General features: G+C 38.9%; 2 protein-coding genes across 8 annotated transcripts in view; one reads left to right on the top strand and one right to left on the bottom strand.

Moving 5' to 3' along the window:
• The window catches only part of ofd1 (OFD1 centriole and centriolar satellite protein), a 107301-nt gene extending 103728 nt beyond the window's left edge, over positions 1 to 3573 (bottom strand). Inside the window, exons 1-3 of one of the 7 annotated variants that reach the window (XM_063051021.1) lie at positions 3516 to 3573; positions 1491 to 1597; positions 749 to 964 (exon numbers count right to left, since the gene is read on the bottom strand). In XM_063051021.1, the coding sequence (XP_062907091.1) occupies positions 749 to 964; positions 1491 to 1586 (312 nt within the window). In that variant the 5' untranslated portion in view covers positions 1587 to 1597; positions 3516 to 3573. Of the gene's footprint in view, positions 1 to 748; positions 965 to 1490 lie in introns of all 7 variants that reach the window. The other 6 variants (XM_063051019.1, XM_063051017.1, XM_063051018.1 and 3 more) reach the window with 6 other exon arrangements.
• Positions 3574 to 3725: 152 nt separating this feature from the next.
• On the top strand, positions 3726 to 15045 carry trappc2 (trafficking protein particle complex subunit 2). The gene is made up of 5 exons (XM_063049928.1): positions 3726 to 3811; positions 5397 to 5505; positions 7399 to 7547; positions 12688 to 12769; positions 13174 to 15045. The coding sequence occupies exons 2-5, from the start codon at positions 5413 to 5415 to the stop codon at positions 13270 to 13272; spliced, it is 423 nt and encodes a 140-aa protein (XP_062905998.1). The 5' UTR covers positions 3726 to 3811; positions 5397 to 5412; the 3' UTR covers positions 13273 to 15045.
• The last annotated feature ends 1185 nt before the right edge of the window (positions 15046 to 16230 follow it).

The following is a 16230-nucleotide window of genomic DNA, read 5'->3' as shown; positions in this document are numbered from 1 at the left end:
TATACACACATACATACATATATACACATACATACATATATACACATACACACATACACATACATACACATACACACATACACATACATACACATACATACATATACATACACATACATACATACACATACATATACATACATATACATACATACATACACATACATACACATACATACATACATACATATACATATATACATATATACACACATATATATACATACACACACATATATATACATACACACACATATATATACATACACACACATATATATACATACACATACATACACATACATACACATACATATATATATACATACACATACATATACATACATACATATACATACATACATATATACATACATACATATATATACACACACACACACAAAGATCGGAGCTCAACCCAACTATCGACCACCTGAACTGCACAATTTCCAAATTATTTCCAAACAAAAGTTTACTGTATGTACTTATTAACACAAGTTATTGTTGATAGACCATATGCTCCTACTGTGAACATTGCATTGACTCAAGCACGTTGCCAAATGTCAAATTAAAATTGTTATAAAGCATCTGTAAGACTTGACATGTTTTGTAGGGGTAGTTATTTTGCAAAAAAACATTGACAGTTTAATGGCTACATAATGATTTCAAACTGTACCAATAATCAGTTCAGCTATTTGCTTCATGCTAGTGCAATTTAAAGCAATAATAGAATATGACAGAACATTACCTTCTCTTTTTCTAAGCCACATTCTGGATAGAAGACAGACAATGAGTACTCATATCCTGCTCTGCTCAAGTGATCTGCTACAATGCTATTTGCAGCCAAAATCAATAGAGAAGGTTCATCTGTAGAAGGATGCTGATGACGACGACCACAGGAAAGGAAATGTCCATTTAAATCAGGACGTGTTAATTCATGAACAAGCTGATTTCGAAGCTGAGACTAGTCAAGAGAAAATTTATAAGTGAAATGATCTTTTGCAGAAACTTGTTCACTTAATAAGTGGACTAATTTCAACCAAGATATAGTTATTTCATGCCAAGTTAAGGTAGCATAACGTGAAAATTAGCATTCTGGGGAACTTAAGTTTGTACAGAACTATATAGCATAATTATCAATATCTTCAAAAACAAAATTAACAACAGAATAAAATTTCAGAGATAACATTCACAATTCTCTTTGTTTTGTAATAATAAATTTTAGAAGTAGCATGCAAGCATGAGTAACTATTTAACATCCATTTATAATCAAATGTTGCAACACACGTATCTTGATTTTTTAAGTGATCTACAATTACAAAAAAAACAATAAGGAAATTATTTTTGCTTCCAATGCAAGCACAGTATTTCCTACTCAATACATGAGATTATACAAACAATCTAGTCATAAATTAGGGAATTAGTTATCTCTTAGGACACAATTCCTGAATCTTTCTGCATATTATCATTCCTTTGTTTATGATAAGTACCTTTAGAGAATCTAATACACCCCGATTTTTGAATGTCTGATAAAGTCTTCTCCGAAGCTCTTCTGAAGTAATAGCTTGACTAGTTCCAGAAGCCATTTATTTATAAACTGCAGCACATTAAGCCAAATTATATAATTATTTTATATTACAAAATGTAAACATCATGATCAAGAATAACGGTTAGATTGTCTGAAATAGCCTTAAGACTTGGGAACAAAATTAGGCCATTTAATCATGGCCAGTTTATTATCCCTCTCAACCAAGTTCTCCTGCCTCCTCCCCATAACCCTTGACACCCTGACTAATCCACTTTAAATACACCCAATAATTTTGCCTCCTTTGCAGTCTATGGCAATGAATTCCACAGATTCACCACCTTGTTTAAAGAAATTCCTCCTCATCTTTCTTCTAAACAGACATCCTTCTATTCTGAAGCTGTACCCTCTGGCCCTTGACTTCCTCCAATATACAAAACATCTTTTCCACTTCCACTCTATCTCGGCCTTTCAATATTTGATAGCTTTCAATGAGAACCCAGCTCATTCTTCTAAACTCCAGCAAGGATCGGTCCAAAACTTATGTGTTAACTCTTTCATTCCTGTGACCCCTGCTTTGGACCCTCTCCAATCTTTTCTTAGACAAGAGGCCCAAAACTGCTCAAAATACTCCAAATGAGGCCTCACATGTGCCTTATAAAGCCTCAACAATACCGACTTGCTTTTATATTCGAGTGCTCTATTAAGTATATTCTGTAACAGTTTACACTTACTTTAAGAAGATAAAGTTGTGCACAAAGTTATAGGATTAGTAAATAAACTGTGTCAGGAAAATGCATTAATAACCAGAAGAAACCAAAGATTTGACTAATTTTATCATTTGCCAGGATCAAAATTTTTTTTCATAGGTCCTGTGCAATCATCACGCAGACTTCTGCAAAACCTGTATATACCACACAATCTCGAGAACAGTTTTAAACTTTCATTACCAATAATTCCCGTTTCCTTCTCTTTATTCTTCACTGTTCTTTACCTAATTGCCAAGTACCATTGCATCTTCGAACACCCTATCAATCTGACAAATCCAGAGCCAAACAGAAAATCTCACATTTGCAAGAATCTATTCAATTTCAATGCGATGGAATTGGTCCACACTTCAATTCCAAAACACTTGATCTGTCTTTAAATCTATGCAAGTTGTAGATACTTTTTAATCTGACAGCCACACTTGTCTGTACACTTTACTCTGCAAACTCTGCTCTACCACGTATCCCTGCCCCTGAACGCAGGAAGTGGTCATAAGTTATAGGTGCAATGTCGTTAGCAACACAGACAAAACAATGGAGGAACACGGCAGTTCATGCAGCATATATGGACAGTAACTAACAGTCAACGTTGGGTCTCGGCTCGAAATTCGCCTGTTTATTTCCCTCCACAGATGCTGCCCGACATGCTAAGCTCCTCCAATAATTTTGTGTGCTGCTCACGATTTCCAGTATCGGCAGAATCTCTTTGTCTCTGCACTGTCACAACACGAATAAAACTAGACATCGTGATGATATACAACACATAATTGAGTATGATTTATAATGCACAATCATTAATTTTAGAACTTCTGTAGAGAACCAATGCCAGGGTACCCTATCCCATGTTCAACCTTTTGAACTCGTAAGTATAAAATTATATACTCATGGAAGTCGTCATCATTACACGAGATATGACAATAATTGCTTTTCTGGCCATCGCCCTCGTAAATTTTCCTCGACTTGTTAAAAAACAACTAAAAACAGCCTCCTGAGTATAATCCTTAGGATCAAACCCCCAGCAAAGATGTTTCTCGGCCCGCCGTGCCTATGCTAAGGTTTATCCAATCAAGGAGAGCTGGTCAATTCAGCCCCTGAGCTCCCTTTCCCCCCTCACAAACTGCTTCTTTTGCTTCGCTTTCCTTCGGGTTATGCGCACCCAGAGTTAAAGGCCTCCCATGCAGAAGGTAAAAGCCGCCCGCCCGGACACACAAACACCGACGCACCGCTACCCTAACCGTCCCGTCACTCTAACAACAGCGGAACATGGGCGGCAGGAGACAACCACCGGTACCGCCCGCTTCTTCCGCATGCGCCAACTGGATTGGTTACAAGGGCCTGTCAATGATTGGCTGCAGTGGCGACAGAGACGGTGATTGGCTGGAGCGCAGAAGGAGAAAGCGATTGGCTTCAGTGCCGACGGAGACGGTGATTGGCTGCAGTGCCGACGGTGACGGTGATTGGCTGTAGTGCTGACGGTGACGGTCGCTGGGCCTGGAATAACCGACTGGAGCCTGGAACGGTAAGTGCGACGCAGTCGGGGCCTGGCCTCAGTAGAGCCGAGTAGTCGTGTTTGCTTGTTGACCGGTACTGCTCCTTCCCAGAGTCAAGAGGCTGATAATTGAGAGATTGTCTTCTTCCCCTACTGCGGTTGTGGTGCTGTTCTCCCGAGCAATGTTGACAGCGCCCTGATAAAAGTTGCTGACTTTCTCCAGCTCCGGCCCCCCACCCCACGAATCAATCAGACTGGGGAAGATTTTATACACATTTTTACTAAAAAGTCAGTTCTTGTGAAAATTGCGGTGGTTAGTAAACCGCTTTCAGAGGATAATTAAAACACGTTTAGTGGTTTTATTTAGAAGCACCGTTCGCAAACGTAGCATCTGTACCAAGATGTAGGAAAGTAATAACGTAATGTTTTAAAGTTACTTTTTGATTTTCTTGTTGACCATCTACACTGCCATAACCGTAACACTGCATTCTATATACTGTCATTATTCTTCCCTTGTACTACTGATAGACTCATAGAGAAGTACAGCACAGAAACAGGTCCTTCGGCCCACCTAGGCCATGCTGAAACCATTTAAACTGCCTACTCCCAATCGACCTGCAGTGGGAGCCATCCATATCCCTATTAAACATGTACCTATCCAAACTTCTCTTAAGCATTGAAATTAAGCTCGTAAGGATCACTTATGCTGGCAGCTCATTCTGCACTCTCACGACCCTCTGAGTGAAGAAGTTTCCCCTCATGTTCTTAAATCTCTTGCCTTTCACTCTTAAACCATGACCTCTGGTTGTAGTCCCACCCAACCTCAGTGAAAAAAGCCGGCTTGCATTTACACTATCTATAGCTGTCATAATTTTGTATACCTCTATCAAATCTCCTCTCAATCTTCTATGTTCCAAAGAATTCAGTCCTAACACATTTGATCTTTCCTTACAACTTAGATGCTCCAGACCCAGCCACATCCTTATAAATTTTCTCTGCACTTTCTTTCGTACTTGTTTACATCCTTATTGTAGGTAGGTGACCAAAACTGCACACAATACTCCAAATTAGGTTTCACCAATGTCCTGTACAACATAAACATATCATCCCATCTTCTGTACTCAGTACATTGATTTGTGAAGGCCAGTGTGGCAAAAGTTCTCTTCACAACCCTGTCCACCTGTGACACCACTTTCAACAAATGATGTACCTCTATTCCCAGATCCCTTTGTTCTACCTCACTCCTCAGTGCCCTACTGTTCACTGTGTAAGGCAAACTGTGGTTGAATCCACTGAAGTGCAAAACCTCACACTTGTCCGCATTAAATTCCATATGCCATTTTTCCCAACTGATGCAGATCCCTCTGCAAACCATGATAACCGTCCTTGCTGAACACTGCAGTACCCTTCCCCGCCCAATCTTGGTGTCATCCACAAATTTGCTGATCCAGTTAACCACGTTATCATCCAGTCCAATGATATGGATTACAAATAACATCAAATAGCAATGATGTGAAATGATCAATGTAGGTGGCACGCAAAACAAAATTGTTCATTATCCTTCAGTACATGACAGTAATAAACCAATTAAGTGGATGTTGTATTTATTTTATAGGTTAATCCAGAAAAAAATGGCTGGAAGCTTTTATTTTGTTATAGTTGGTCACCATGATAATCCTGTCTTTGAAATGGAATTTCTTCCAGCAGGTAAAATGGAACCCAAAGTAAGTAAGTAATATTTACCCATATGCGTCTACAGCACAATGACATGTCCCAGTTGCATGAACGACAGTTTTAAATTTCAGTTTTTCTTCAACTTTCGAGATTAATTTTGAGTAATGGGTTGCTTTTTGTTGACGGCATGCACTATAGATCAGAAATCCTGGCCTAACAACTCATCATGTTGGAAAGCACTACACTACGAAACAGACTGCACTTTTGTGACTTAACAGTCGTTTTCTATACTGTCCATGTTCCATAGGTTCCAAAATTAATTAACAACTTTTTCTAATTCTATTAAGACATGGATTGACATGCCACGGAATAACCTGGAGTACAATCCCTGCAGCAAGCAGATGGAGGAGATTTCTATTATGCCTACAAGCTCTACAGAATTTTCCTTCAACAAAATCTCTCTACTCCTGCAGTGTTTCCTTTGAAGTAGCATGAGAATTTATAATTGGTCCACTCCTACTATCTTATCATGTCCTTAGCTAGTTTTGTATGAGAACAACAAATGAGAGAAGGCATCCCATGTGCCTTTGTAACTATCTTACATGCCCTCTACATTTGAGTATAAGCCATTGTACTACAATTGGAAGCGAATGATTATAGAGCCTTGTAGCAACTTCCTGGAAAAGGCCTTCCAATTCTTTATACTTTATACTTCAATTCTACTTGCAAAATCACTCACCAACTGTATCCCCTTGCTTTCTTTCATGCTATTGAGTCAATTTTGAATCCGGTTTGCCACTCTCCCTAGGGATTGCCTACTTTTTTGATGAGCCTTATCTTATAATGGACCTGTTAGAAGCCTTGTACTATTGACTTCCCTTGTTTTGAGTTGCAGTCAAACCTTCTCAAATCCATGCTAATTGTCCTTGATTAATTTGTGCCTTTCTAAATGAACATTCATACTGTGTTTCACAAGATTCCAGTAATTTGCCCAACAGTGAACTCAAACATACTGGACTGTAACTGCTCAGTTTATAGCCGCAAGAGACTGGAGATGCCAAAATATGGCGCAACAGTCTAGTGGGAGAACTCAGCTGGCCGAGTAGCATGAGTGGAGGGTGGAGGGAAGGAATTGTTAAATGTTTGGAGTTGAAGCCTTGCATCAGTGCATTTCTGGGCAATTCAATGTGAAAAATGAAGAACTAGTTACTTTTTAAACAATGCCTTGTTGTTTGAAGGTTCAGAAAGTAACAGTCAGAGGCCATGTGATTTCCTCTTTTTTTTACATAATAACCTGAGACATGGTTCAATTCGATTTGTGACTTACTGCTTTGAAAAATGCCAAACATTTTAAAATAACTTTCATTATGGTTAACACATCTAATACGTGTAACAATTTTTCTGCCGAACTATATTGTTTGTATCATCCCGCTGTACAAATAGTCATTAGTAACTTTGCCCACATTATCAACTTCCACACTCATTTATAAACACTGCTCTTTCCTAATCTCCATCTTGCTTTCTTTTAACTAGATTGCAACTTGTCACAATTTGTCATACCTTGCCTTTGCTTTTCAACTTTAACTTTCACTGTTAAGTTTTCTATATCCTTGGCTTTCTGCTGTTTATTTTTGGCTTAAATCCTATCCTAAGTGTGCTTTCTGATTCATGGGAACATGTATACCCTGAACTACTTTTATGTCCTTGAATGCCATGTTTGGCTACTGTTCAGAAATCACTTCTGTCTAGTTAAATTTGCCTTCCTGCTGTTTAAGACTTTTCGTTCTATTTTGTCATACTTTTTAACTATGTTTTTAAACTATTTTAACTATGCTAAATCTTAAATCTTAATTTTCAGGGTGATATTTATAAAAGATGGGTCTGTTAAGTTTCATGCGGTTTCTTGGTTGTTGTGCATGAAAATGTTTTTTTCTCCAAAACAGGATGATCATCGACACCTTAACCAGTTTATAGCGCATGCTGCCCTTGACTTGGTGGATGAGAACATGTGGTTGTCGAACAATATGTATCTGAAGACCGTTGATAAGTTCAATGAATGGTTTGTCTCTGCGTTTGTTACAGCTGGACATATCCTTTTTTATGACGGAACCTTTTCCAGGTTGCAGTTTCTTCTTTGCTTTGCTAAGCATTTTTTACATCGTCTTGTACAAAATGTAATTGAACTATTAATGATTGTATTCATAGAGTTGTGTATGAAAGAGTAATCCATTGTTGCTTTTACTTGTTCTTCTTCACATTAATTAGAATTGGGTGACTGTTTTTCTGATTATGAAGTAAGATTTAAAAACAATTTTCCTCATTATTCTGTTTGCGACAGTTTACCTTACTTGCTGCTCCAGCAACTAATATTTTCCTAATTACCCAATACATGTCCCCTGGATGATCAGTTGGTGTGTTGTCATTGATATTCACAAGTAACCACAAGAGGGAAACAAAAGAATGTGTATTGTTACAGTGTAAAGCATGTAACAGTACTTTCTGGGAATGACCAGCTACAGCAGAAGAAATTGTAGCTATTGCCATTCAAAAGCATTACCAGAACAAGCCCATATCTCTCCACCCCACCCCCAACCCCTTACAATCAACATAAGATCATATGACATACGAGCAGAATTAGGCAGTTCAGCCATCAAGTCTACTTACTATTTGATAGTGACTGATTTAAGTTCCCTTTCAACTCCGTTCTCCTGCCTTCTCCTTTTAACCTTTGACACCCTTACTAATCAAGAACCTATGAACCTCCGGTTTAAATACACCCAATGACTTGGCTTCCTTGGCCACCTGTGGCAAAAAAATTCCACAGATTCACCGTCTCTGGTTAAGAAATCCTTCCTCAACTCTGTTCTAATGGGATGCCCTTCTATTCTGAGGCTCTACTCTCTGGTCCCAGATTCTCCTCCTATTGGAAACGTCCTCTAGATATCCACACCATCCAGGCATTTCAATATTCAGTAGGTTTCAGTGAGATCCCCCTTTTATTCTGCTAAGCTCCATCCAGCAAGTGCAGGCCCAGCACCACCAAACTCTCCTCATACAATAATCTTTTAATTCCTGAAATCATTCCTATAAACCTTCTCTGGACCCTCTCCAGTGCTAGCATATCCCTTAGATATAGGGCCCGAAATATTCACGGTACTCCAATTGTGGTCTGACAAATGCCTAATAAGGCATTAACATTATATCCTTACTTTTATATTCTACTCCTCTTGAGATGAATGGTGACATTGCATTTACCTTCCTTTTTATCAGCACAACCTTCAAGTTAACCTGAATCCTGCACTGAGAATCCCAACTCCCTCCACACAATACAATTTCTGTATCTGCTCCTTGTTTTTTAAAAAATGGACTACTCCTTTATTCCTTGTGCCAATGTGCATAACTATATACTTCCCTGCACTCTATTTGATCTGCCACTTCTTTGCCCACTGTCCTAATTTGTCCAGATCCTTTTGCAGACCCCCTGCTTCCTCAGCACTACTCGACTGTCCACCTATCTTTGTATCATAAACAAAACTTGGACACAAAGCAATCATATCTGTCATCCTGATTATTAATATATAATATGAAAATTAACAGATGCAACATCAACTGTGCGGAACACCACTAGTGATTGGCAACTAACCAGAGAAGGCCTCTTTATTCCCACAATTTGCCTTATGCCAGTTAGCTGAACTGTCAGTGCTAGTATCTTTCCTGTAATACTATTAGCCCTTACTTAGCAGTCTCACGTGCAGCACTTTGTCAAAGTTCTTCTGAAACTCCAAGTAAACAACATCCGCTGACTCTCCTTTGTCTGTTCTGCCTCTTATTTCCTCAAAGAATTCCAACAGATTTGTCAGGCAAGATTTCCCCTTAAGGAAACCATACTGACTTTGGTTTATTTTATCATGTGCCTCCAAGTACTTCAAAACTTCATCTTTAATAATGAACTTTTAACGTCTTGCCAACCACTGAAGTCAGGCCAATTGGCCTATAATTTCCTTGCTTTTCCTTCCTCCCTCCTTAAAGAGTGGAGTGACATTTGCAGTCCTCCAGAACCATTCCAGAGTCTCGTGGTTCTTGAAAGACTACTACTAATGCCTCCACAATCTCTTCAGCTACCTCTTTCGGAACCCTGGGGTATAGTTCATGTGGTCCAAGTGACTTCCTACCTTCAGACCTTTCAGATTCCCAAGTATCTTCTAGTAATTGCAACTACACTCACTTCTGCCTGCTGACACTCTCAAATTTCTGGCATACCGCTGGTGGCTCCACAGTGAAGACTGATGCAAAATACCCATTTAGTCCATCCACCATTTCTTTGTTCCCCTTTACTAGCTCTCTAGTGTCATTTTCCATTCCAGCCTTTCTAACTCTTTACATATCTAAAAATTCTTTTGGTATCCTCTTTTATATTATTGGATAGCTTATCTTCGTATTTAATCTTTTCTCTCTTTATTGCTTTTTTAGTTGCCTTCTGTTGATTTTTAAAAGCTTCCCAGTTCTCCGACTTCCCTCCAACTTTTGCTATATTGTAGGCTCTCTCTTTTATCTTTATGCTGTTCAGGTTTCCCCCGCCATCTGAAGGTAGAGCGTTCCTATGAAATGGTTCGTAAGCCAGAATGTCGTAAAGTGAAGAAGCAATTAACCATCTATTTATATGGGAAAAATTTGTGAGTGTTCGCAGACCCAAAAAATAACCTACTAAATCATGCCAAATAACACATAAAACCTAAAATAACAGTAACATATAGTAAAAGTGGGAATGATATGAAAAATACACAGCCTATATAAAGTAGAAATACTTTTTTACAAACATTGCCACACTGTCCACCGTAGCGAAAATCTCACACAAGCGCTCTCGGCAGAAACACTCTCTCCAGTAACCTTTAAGCTTATGAAGCTGCCAAATCATACCAAATAACACATAAAAATACACACCGGTATAAAGTACAAATAACGTATGTACAATGTAGTATCACTTACTGGAATTGGGAGGACAGCACCGAGCCCACTGATGATGCTGTGTTAGGCTGAGTCGTCGGAGGCTGGGGTGGTGCAGTGGTCCCCAACCTCCGGGCCGCGGACCGATACCAATCCGTGAAGAATGCAGTGGTGCAGTGGTAGCCGGGACACACCCAGCACATCTTTAACAAAAAAGCCGAAATAAACAAGCTAATTAATTAGGTGCTGCCCGGCACGTAAATGTCAGCCCAGATCAGAGGCGACGCAATCGGCAAACGCCTCTGATCTGGGCCGACATTTACGTGCCGGGCAGCACCTAATTAATTAGCTTGTTTATTTCGGCTTTTTTGTTAAAGATGTGCTGGGTGTGTCCCGGCTACCACTGCATGCTTCGGGGCAATGTTTTGGTCTGCAGCCCGGAGGTTGGGACCACTGGGGTGGTGGGACACTGAGGTGTCATCTCATTGTTGTCTATTTCCATCAGGGCAGCAGGTCATCTTCTTCTATGTCTGCCTGCCTCGATGTCGAAGGTCGAGGTTCGTCGTCTGCTGTGGCTGATGTAGAAGGCTTGAAAAACGACAGTATGCTTTACTGCTTAGCCTCACGCATTTTGCTGTCATACAGTTCTTTGTAAGCACTCAAACCATCCTGCAAATATGCCCTAAACCTACGTACCCTTTCAAAATTTAAGTTGTACTTTTCTGCAATCATTGCAGCGATAATCTCATGCAGTTGCTTCATGTTCAGTTCCTGGACGACTTCACTTTCGGTCCGTTCACTACTGCATTCGGATTCGGATTCCTTTCCTCTTCCAATTGCATCAGCTCTTCATCTATCAGTTCTTGGTCATGGGATGCCAAAACCTCTTCAACATCATCTTCGTCAACTTCTACAAGCCAAACTCACTTTGTCCTTACTTCGTTCACCACGATCGAAATGTTTAATTATGTCTAGTTTTACACGAAGTGTAACACCCTTATGAGCTCTTTTAGGCTTTTCCGATACCTTAGAACTCATCTTGCAAACGGATGCTCAAAATAAATTGACATAAAGCGCAGATGCTCACAGGCTTGTGCTTAAGCAGTGCTGGCTAGAATGCAGTTCCCGGGGAGGAGCTTGCCTGTTCGGGCGCACGCTGCCTTTTTTCGTAACAGTGAAAACACCTTCTGTTAGCGAAAACAGGTAACTAATGTAGGTCTTTTGTAATAGCGAGATGTCGTAAAGCAAACATTCAAAAAGCGGGGGACATCTGTATTTGACTTCCCTTCTCATCCACAGTTGTCTTGTCCTCCCTTTAGAATGCTTCTTTGGGATGAACAGATTCTGGATTTTTTTCTGAATTACTCCCATGTTCTCCAGCCATTGCTGTTCTACCGACATTCCTGCTAGTATCTCCTTACAATAAACTTTGGCTAGCTCCTCTGTCATGCCTCAGTAGTTACCTTTACTCACCTGTAATACCAACTGTATACAGGTCAGTGAGTGTCTCCCCTCCTAATATCCTAAGGGCTTTACACCATTTACAAAGCCACAACTCAGAAGTGTAATGGGATACCTTGCAATTTCCCAGATGATTGCAAGACCAATAGTTCTTGAAACTCAATATCATCCAGGGTAATGCAGCCCACATGATTGGCGTCCACCAACTACTCTAAACATCCATTCTCTCCACGGCTAGCAAGCTATCATTACAGTTTGTAATGTCTACAAAATACACTACAGTTACTCATTCAGGTTATTCCAACACCACTTCACAACCCAAATCCTCTATTACTTCGAAAGACATGAGCAGCAAGGTCAGAGGAACCATCTACAGATTCCATTCAGAGTTGGAAACCATCCTGATGTGGAAGGATGTTGCTGGTCCTTCAGTTAGGTCTACATCAAAGAGGAATAGGATTGCTTCAGATGACAACCAATTGTACAGACCCTGCTTTGAGAAACATGATTTGCTATAACAATTTACCCTAATTAAATATCACATCACACCTATCATCCTGTGTTTCTTCCTCCCCTTCCCCCACTTTTTACTCTGACCTCATTTTATTCTCCAGTCCTGGTGAAGGACTGAAACATTAACTGTACTCTTTTCCATAGATGCTGCCTGGCCTGCTGTGTTCCTCCAGCATTTTGTGTGTGTTGCATGGTATGGAGTTGTTTCTTTTGGCCTAAGGAGACTGAAATGCATCTATTTGCTGAAAAAAAGTGATATAAATATTTACTCTTCAGTTATTGCTTGATATTTTCCCTAATTCCTCCTCACATATGAGATTTATTATGTTGCATGACGTTCGGCAAGAAGATGGAATAAAAAATTTCTTTAATGATGTCTATGATCTGTACATTAAGGCAAGTAGATTTTATGATTCTATGTTTGTTTTCCTAAAGCAACAAATATGATTACTATTGAAACTTGTGTAATCTTGATTATCCTTTCAAGGGGAGATAGTGAGCTTTAAGTGAACTTGTAATAAGATCAATCCGAATGTCTTATGGAATATTGATATTGAACACAATGTTTTTTTTTTAAATAACCTATCATGGCTGTAGAATTGACAGAAAGGGATTGTCAGGTCTTGGGAGTCACTTAAATGTGCCATCCCACAAACAAATTAGTATGATAATTAGATTTTGTAGTTAAATGGTTCATTAATTAATTTCTTTGTAATTCATTAATGAACAGGCTGCAGCTTTTGATCCAATAACTTTAGATTGCTGTTATTTACAGTTCCTGTACTTTTTTTCTTTTGTAGTTTGCTATGAATCCATTTTATGAACCCAACTCCCTCATTCGATCAACAGCATTTGATAGAAAAGTTCAGTTCCTGGGAAAGAAGCATCTGTTGAGTTGAACATTTCTAATTATTAAATGGTACTGTACTCTGTATATTAAATATGTATATAAAATGTAAAAGCAGCTGGTAATTTCACCAGTTTTGTGGTCACTTTAGTATATAATGTTCATGTTGGATTTTCCAATCACTAATACTTAAATGCAACATAACATCAATTTGTATGGATCCTAAGTGTACAGTGTAAATGTGCCCACTGAAAGCAAATTTAATTGTAATTGGAGACGGAGTAATTGTAATTGGACCTATTTTAGTCATCATGAAATGGGGAAAATTGTAAACCTGAATGTACATTAACTAAGGAAAATAATTTCTTATTCTCAGATTTGTTACTGTGTTTTATGTTTACATTTTTAACATTGTCATACTGGTTGTAGTCACCTTACTGCCTCAGCTGAAACAAAGAAATGCTCATGTTCCAACCAACCATCTTCTCTGATTCCAGGATTATTCTGTGTAACTAAAGTTAATTTGGAGGATAATATAAAATGGCAAATGATGAGCTATTGGAACTGCCCTTCTGGGTTTAAATGTCTTCATCTAAAGACTATGTGCCTGTGCACTACTATAGATAATCTTTGCTGACAGTTGAGGTTAGAAAACTGCATTGCTGCTCTTTTAGATAGACTTCGATTTAGCAAAATGTGTGGTTTGAATTATGTAAATAAAATCTGATTTAATAAAAAAATGTAACATAAATGATAATAAATGTGAAATTTAGCCTTCTAGGAAAAAATAATTTAATTAATACAAAGCTGACATAGTTGATCTGAAATCATTGATCCTACTACCTCATCAGAAGTTATTTTTTAATATATTTGGTTTATAAAAATCGATGTCATTAATATTTCAATCACTTACAACTTTAGTCAATTCCGGCTTTATTTTGGGCTCCCAACCATCCCTTCGGCTTGTGAGCCTCATGCTTAACCTCTTATTTCCATGGCACCAGAACACCTGCTCTTCTAACTTTCTGCCGCTTGACATAATTATTGGTGCACAACGTCCTTTTCTTCCTACCCTTCAACATGGTTTTCCTACAGCTTCAGGGATTTTGTCTTGGTCCGGTGCTGACCTAACTGAGTTTGCATGCTCTGCAAGAGCACGGAATTCAAAGCAAAGGCATTCCCTACTTCAACACAAGTTATGTTGCACCCAACGCCTTAGGCCTCTGGTATTAACGTAGAATAGTACAGCCAGAAGAACAGGCCATTTGGCCCACAATGTTGTGCCGAACCAATTAAATTAGTAATCAATGGCTAAGGAAACTAGTCTCTTCTGCCTTCACAATACTCATATCCTCCCTGTTTTCCCAATGTCCAAAAAATCTACTGTTTCTGCCTCTATCACCACCCCAGGAAGCGTATTCTGGGCACCCACCACTCTCTGTATAGTTTTTAAAAACATCTTGCCCCTCATATCTCCTGTGAAATTACACCCTCTCACCTCAAATGCATGTCCACGGGTATTAGACAGGAAAAGACATTGTCTGTCTAATCTGCCTATGCCTCTTAATCTTATAAACCTCTATCAGCCACGACCACTCTAGAGCAGTGTTCCCTAAGCTTTTTTTTTAGCCCAATGCCCCGTAAAACACCTTCATACTAGCCACACCACTCTCAGGCACAATAAACTTTCTGGTGCCCCCAAATGGTAAAAATATGTCTCCTATGATTCTGCTTTAAATTTTTATTTGTCTTTAAACCTGGCTTACTCAGTACCTGTGTGCTGTGCAGCAGCTTAAATATCAATGTGATCCTTGAGTTTGATTAAAGCAAGAGTTGAAATATCTGGTTCAAGTTGTGACTGCAAAAGCCTTGTCCCCACACACGACAATGTCCCAAGTGCTTTCTGTTGTTTGGGAGTATGTGGTTCACTGCACTGAAGCCTCTTTCAGCAAGGCAGGACGTTGGAAATGCAAGAAAAAGTACGTTTGTCATTTGGCTCTTCTCCAAAGACCAGAAAACTTTGTATGACTGTGTAGCCACGTCCCACAAAAGCTGATATTTTGAAAAGCATTTTTGCTTCATCATTCTGAATTACGATAATTTCTTCTTGCAAGCTCTCTTCCTGTTCTTCCACCTTGCAAAGAAATGGGTTAATTTCCTCATCCAGAATTTCAAGATCGTTCAGATTCTTGAATCAATTCTGAAAATTCATCAGTAACTGCAGGTGTAAGCAGTACTCTTGCTAGTCACCATCTGTGAAAGAGAGTGCCATACTTTCCATGTAAGTAAACTAGGAAATTCTTCTCTCAATGTTTTGCATATATATTTCCGGTTTTACAAAAAAGTGGACACTGAACTTTTTGCATGGATTAGATTGAAATTCTCACTCAGCAGCTTCATATTTAGGATGTTCATTTTATCATACAGATATGCTTGGTAAGTCACATCTCCATGTAGAAGTTCAATCTTGTTTCAAGCTGTTGTCGACTTTGAGCAAAAATTCAACCAGTGTCAAAAAGATCAAAGAAACGTTTTAAGCAGCAGCACAGCCAACACACTTCAGTGTGAAGAAGCAAGTGTTCAAACTCTTCATCATCATCTCAGCAAACTAGTGAACTATTTGCTATTTAATGGATGAGCTTTAATTTTGTTCAATAGCAGATATTACAAGAGTCATGCTTGGAAAAAGTCACTGGCTAAGGTTTTTGGCTGTGAAATGTTGATGATGAATTACACAATGGATTGCAAACACTCTTGAAATTTTTTTTCATAAATGCCACTAAACTGGCATGACAACCTGTCAAATACGGTGCTCCATCTGTTGCACAAGAAATCATGTTCCTAATTGGATAGCTTTTATCCTCAATGTATATTTTCAACTCATCATAGATTGAATCTCCATTGATATTTGTTTTTAACTTCGTACAAAAGAGAATCTCTTCATAAACTTTTCCACTTTTGATGAACCGAACATATGCCTTTAACAAGGCCTTGACTCACCCAGTTGTAT

This window comes from Mobula hypostoma, chromosome 6 (genome assembly GCF_963921235.1).
Source record: "Mobula hypostoma chromosome 6, sMobHyp1.1, whole genome shotgun sequence".
Taxonomy (NCBI): domain Eukaryota; kingdom Metazoa; phylum Chordata; class Chondrichthyes; order Myliobatiformes; family Myliobatidae; genus Mobula; species Mobula hypostoma.
The sequence above is the reverse complement of the archived record's forward strand: the minus strand, read 5'-3'. Positions and strand labels throughout refer to the sequence as shown.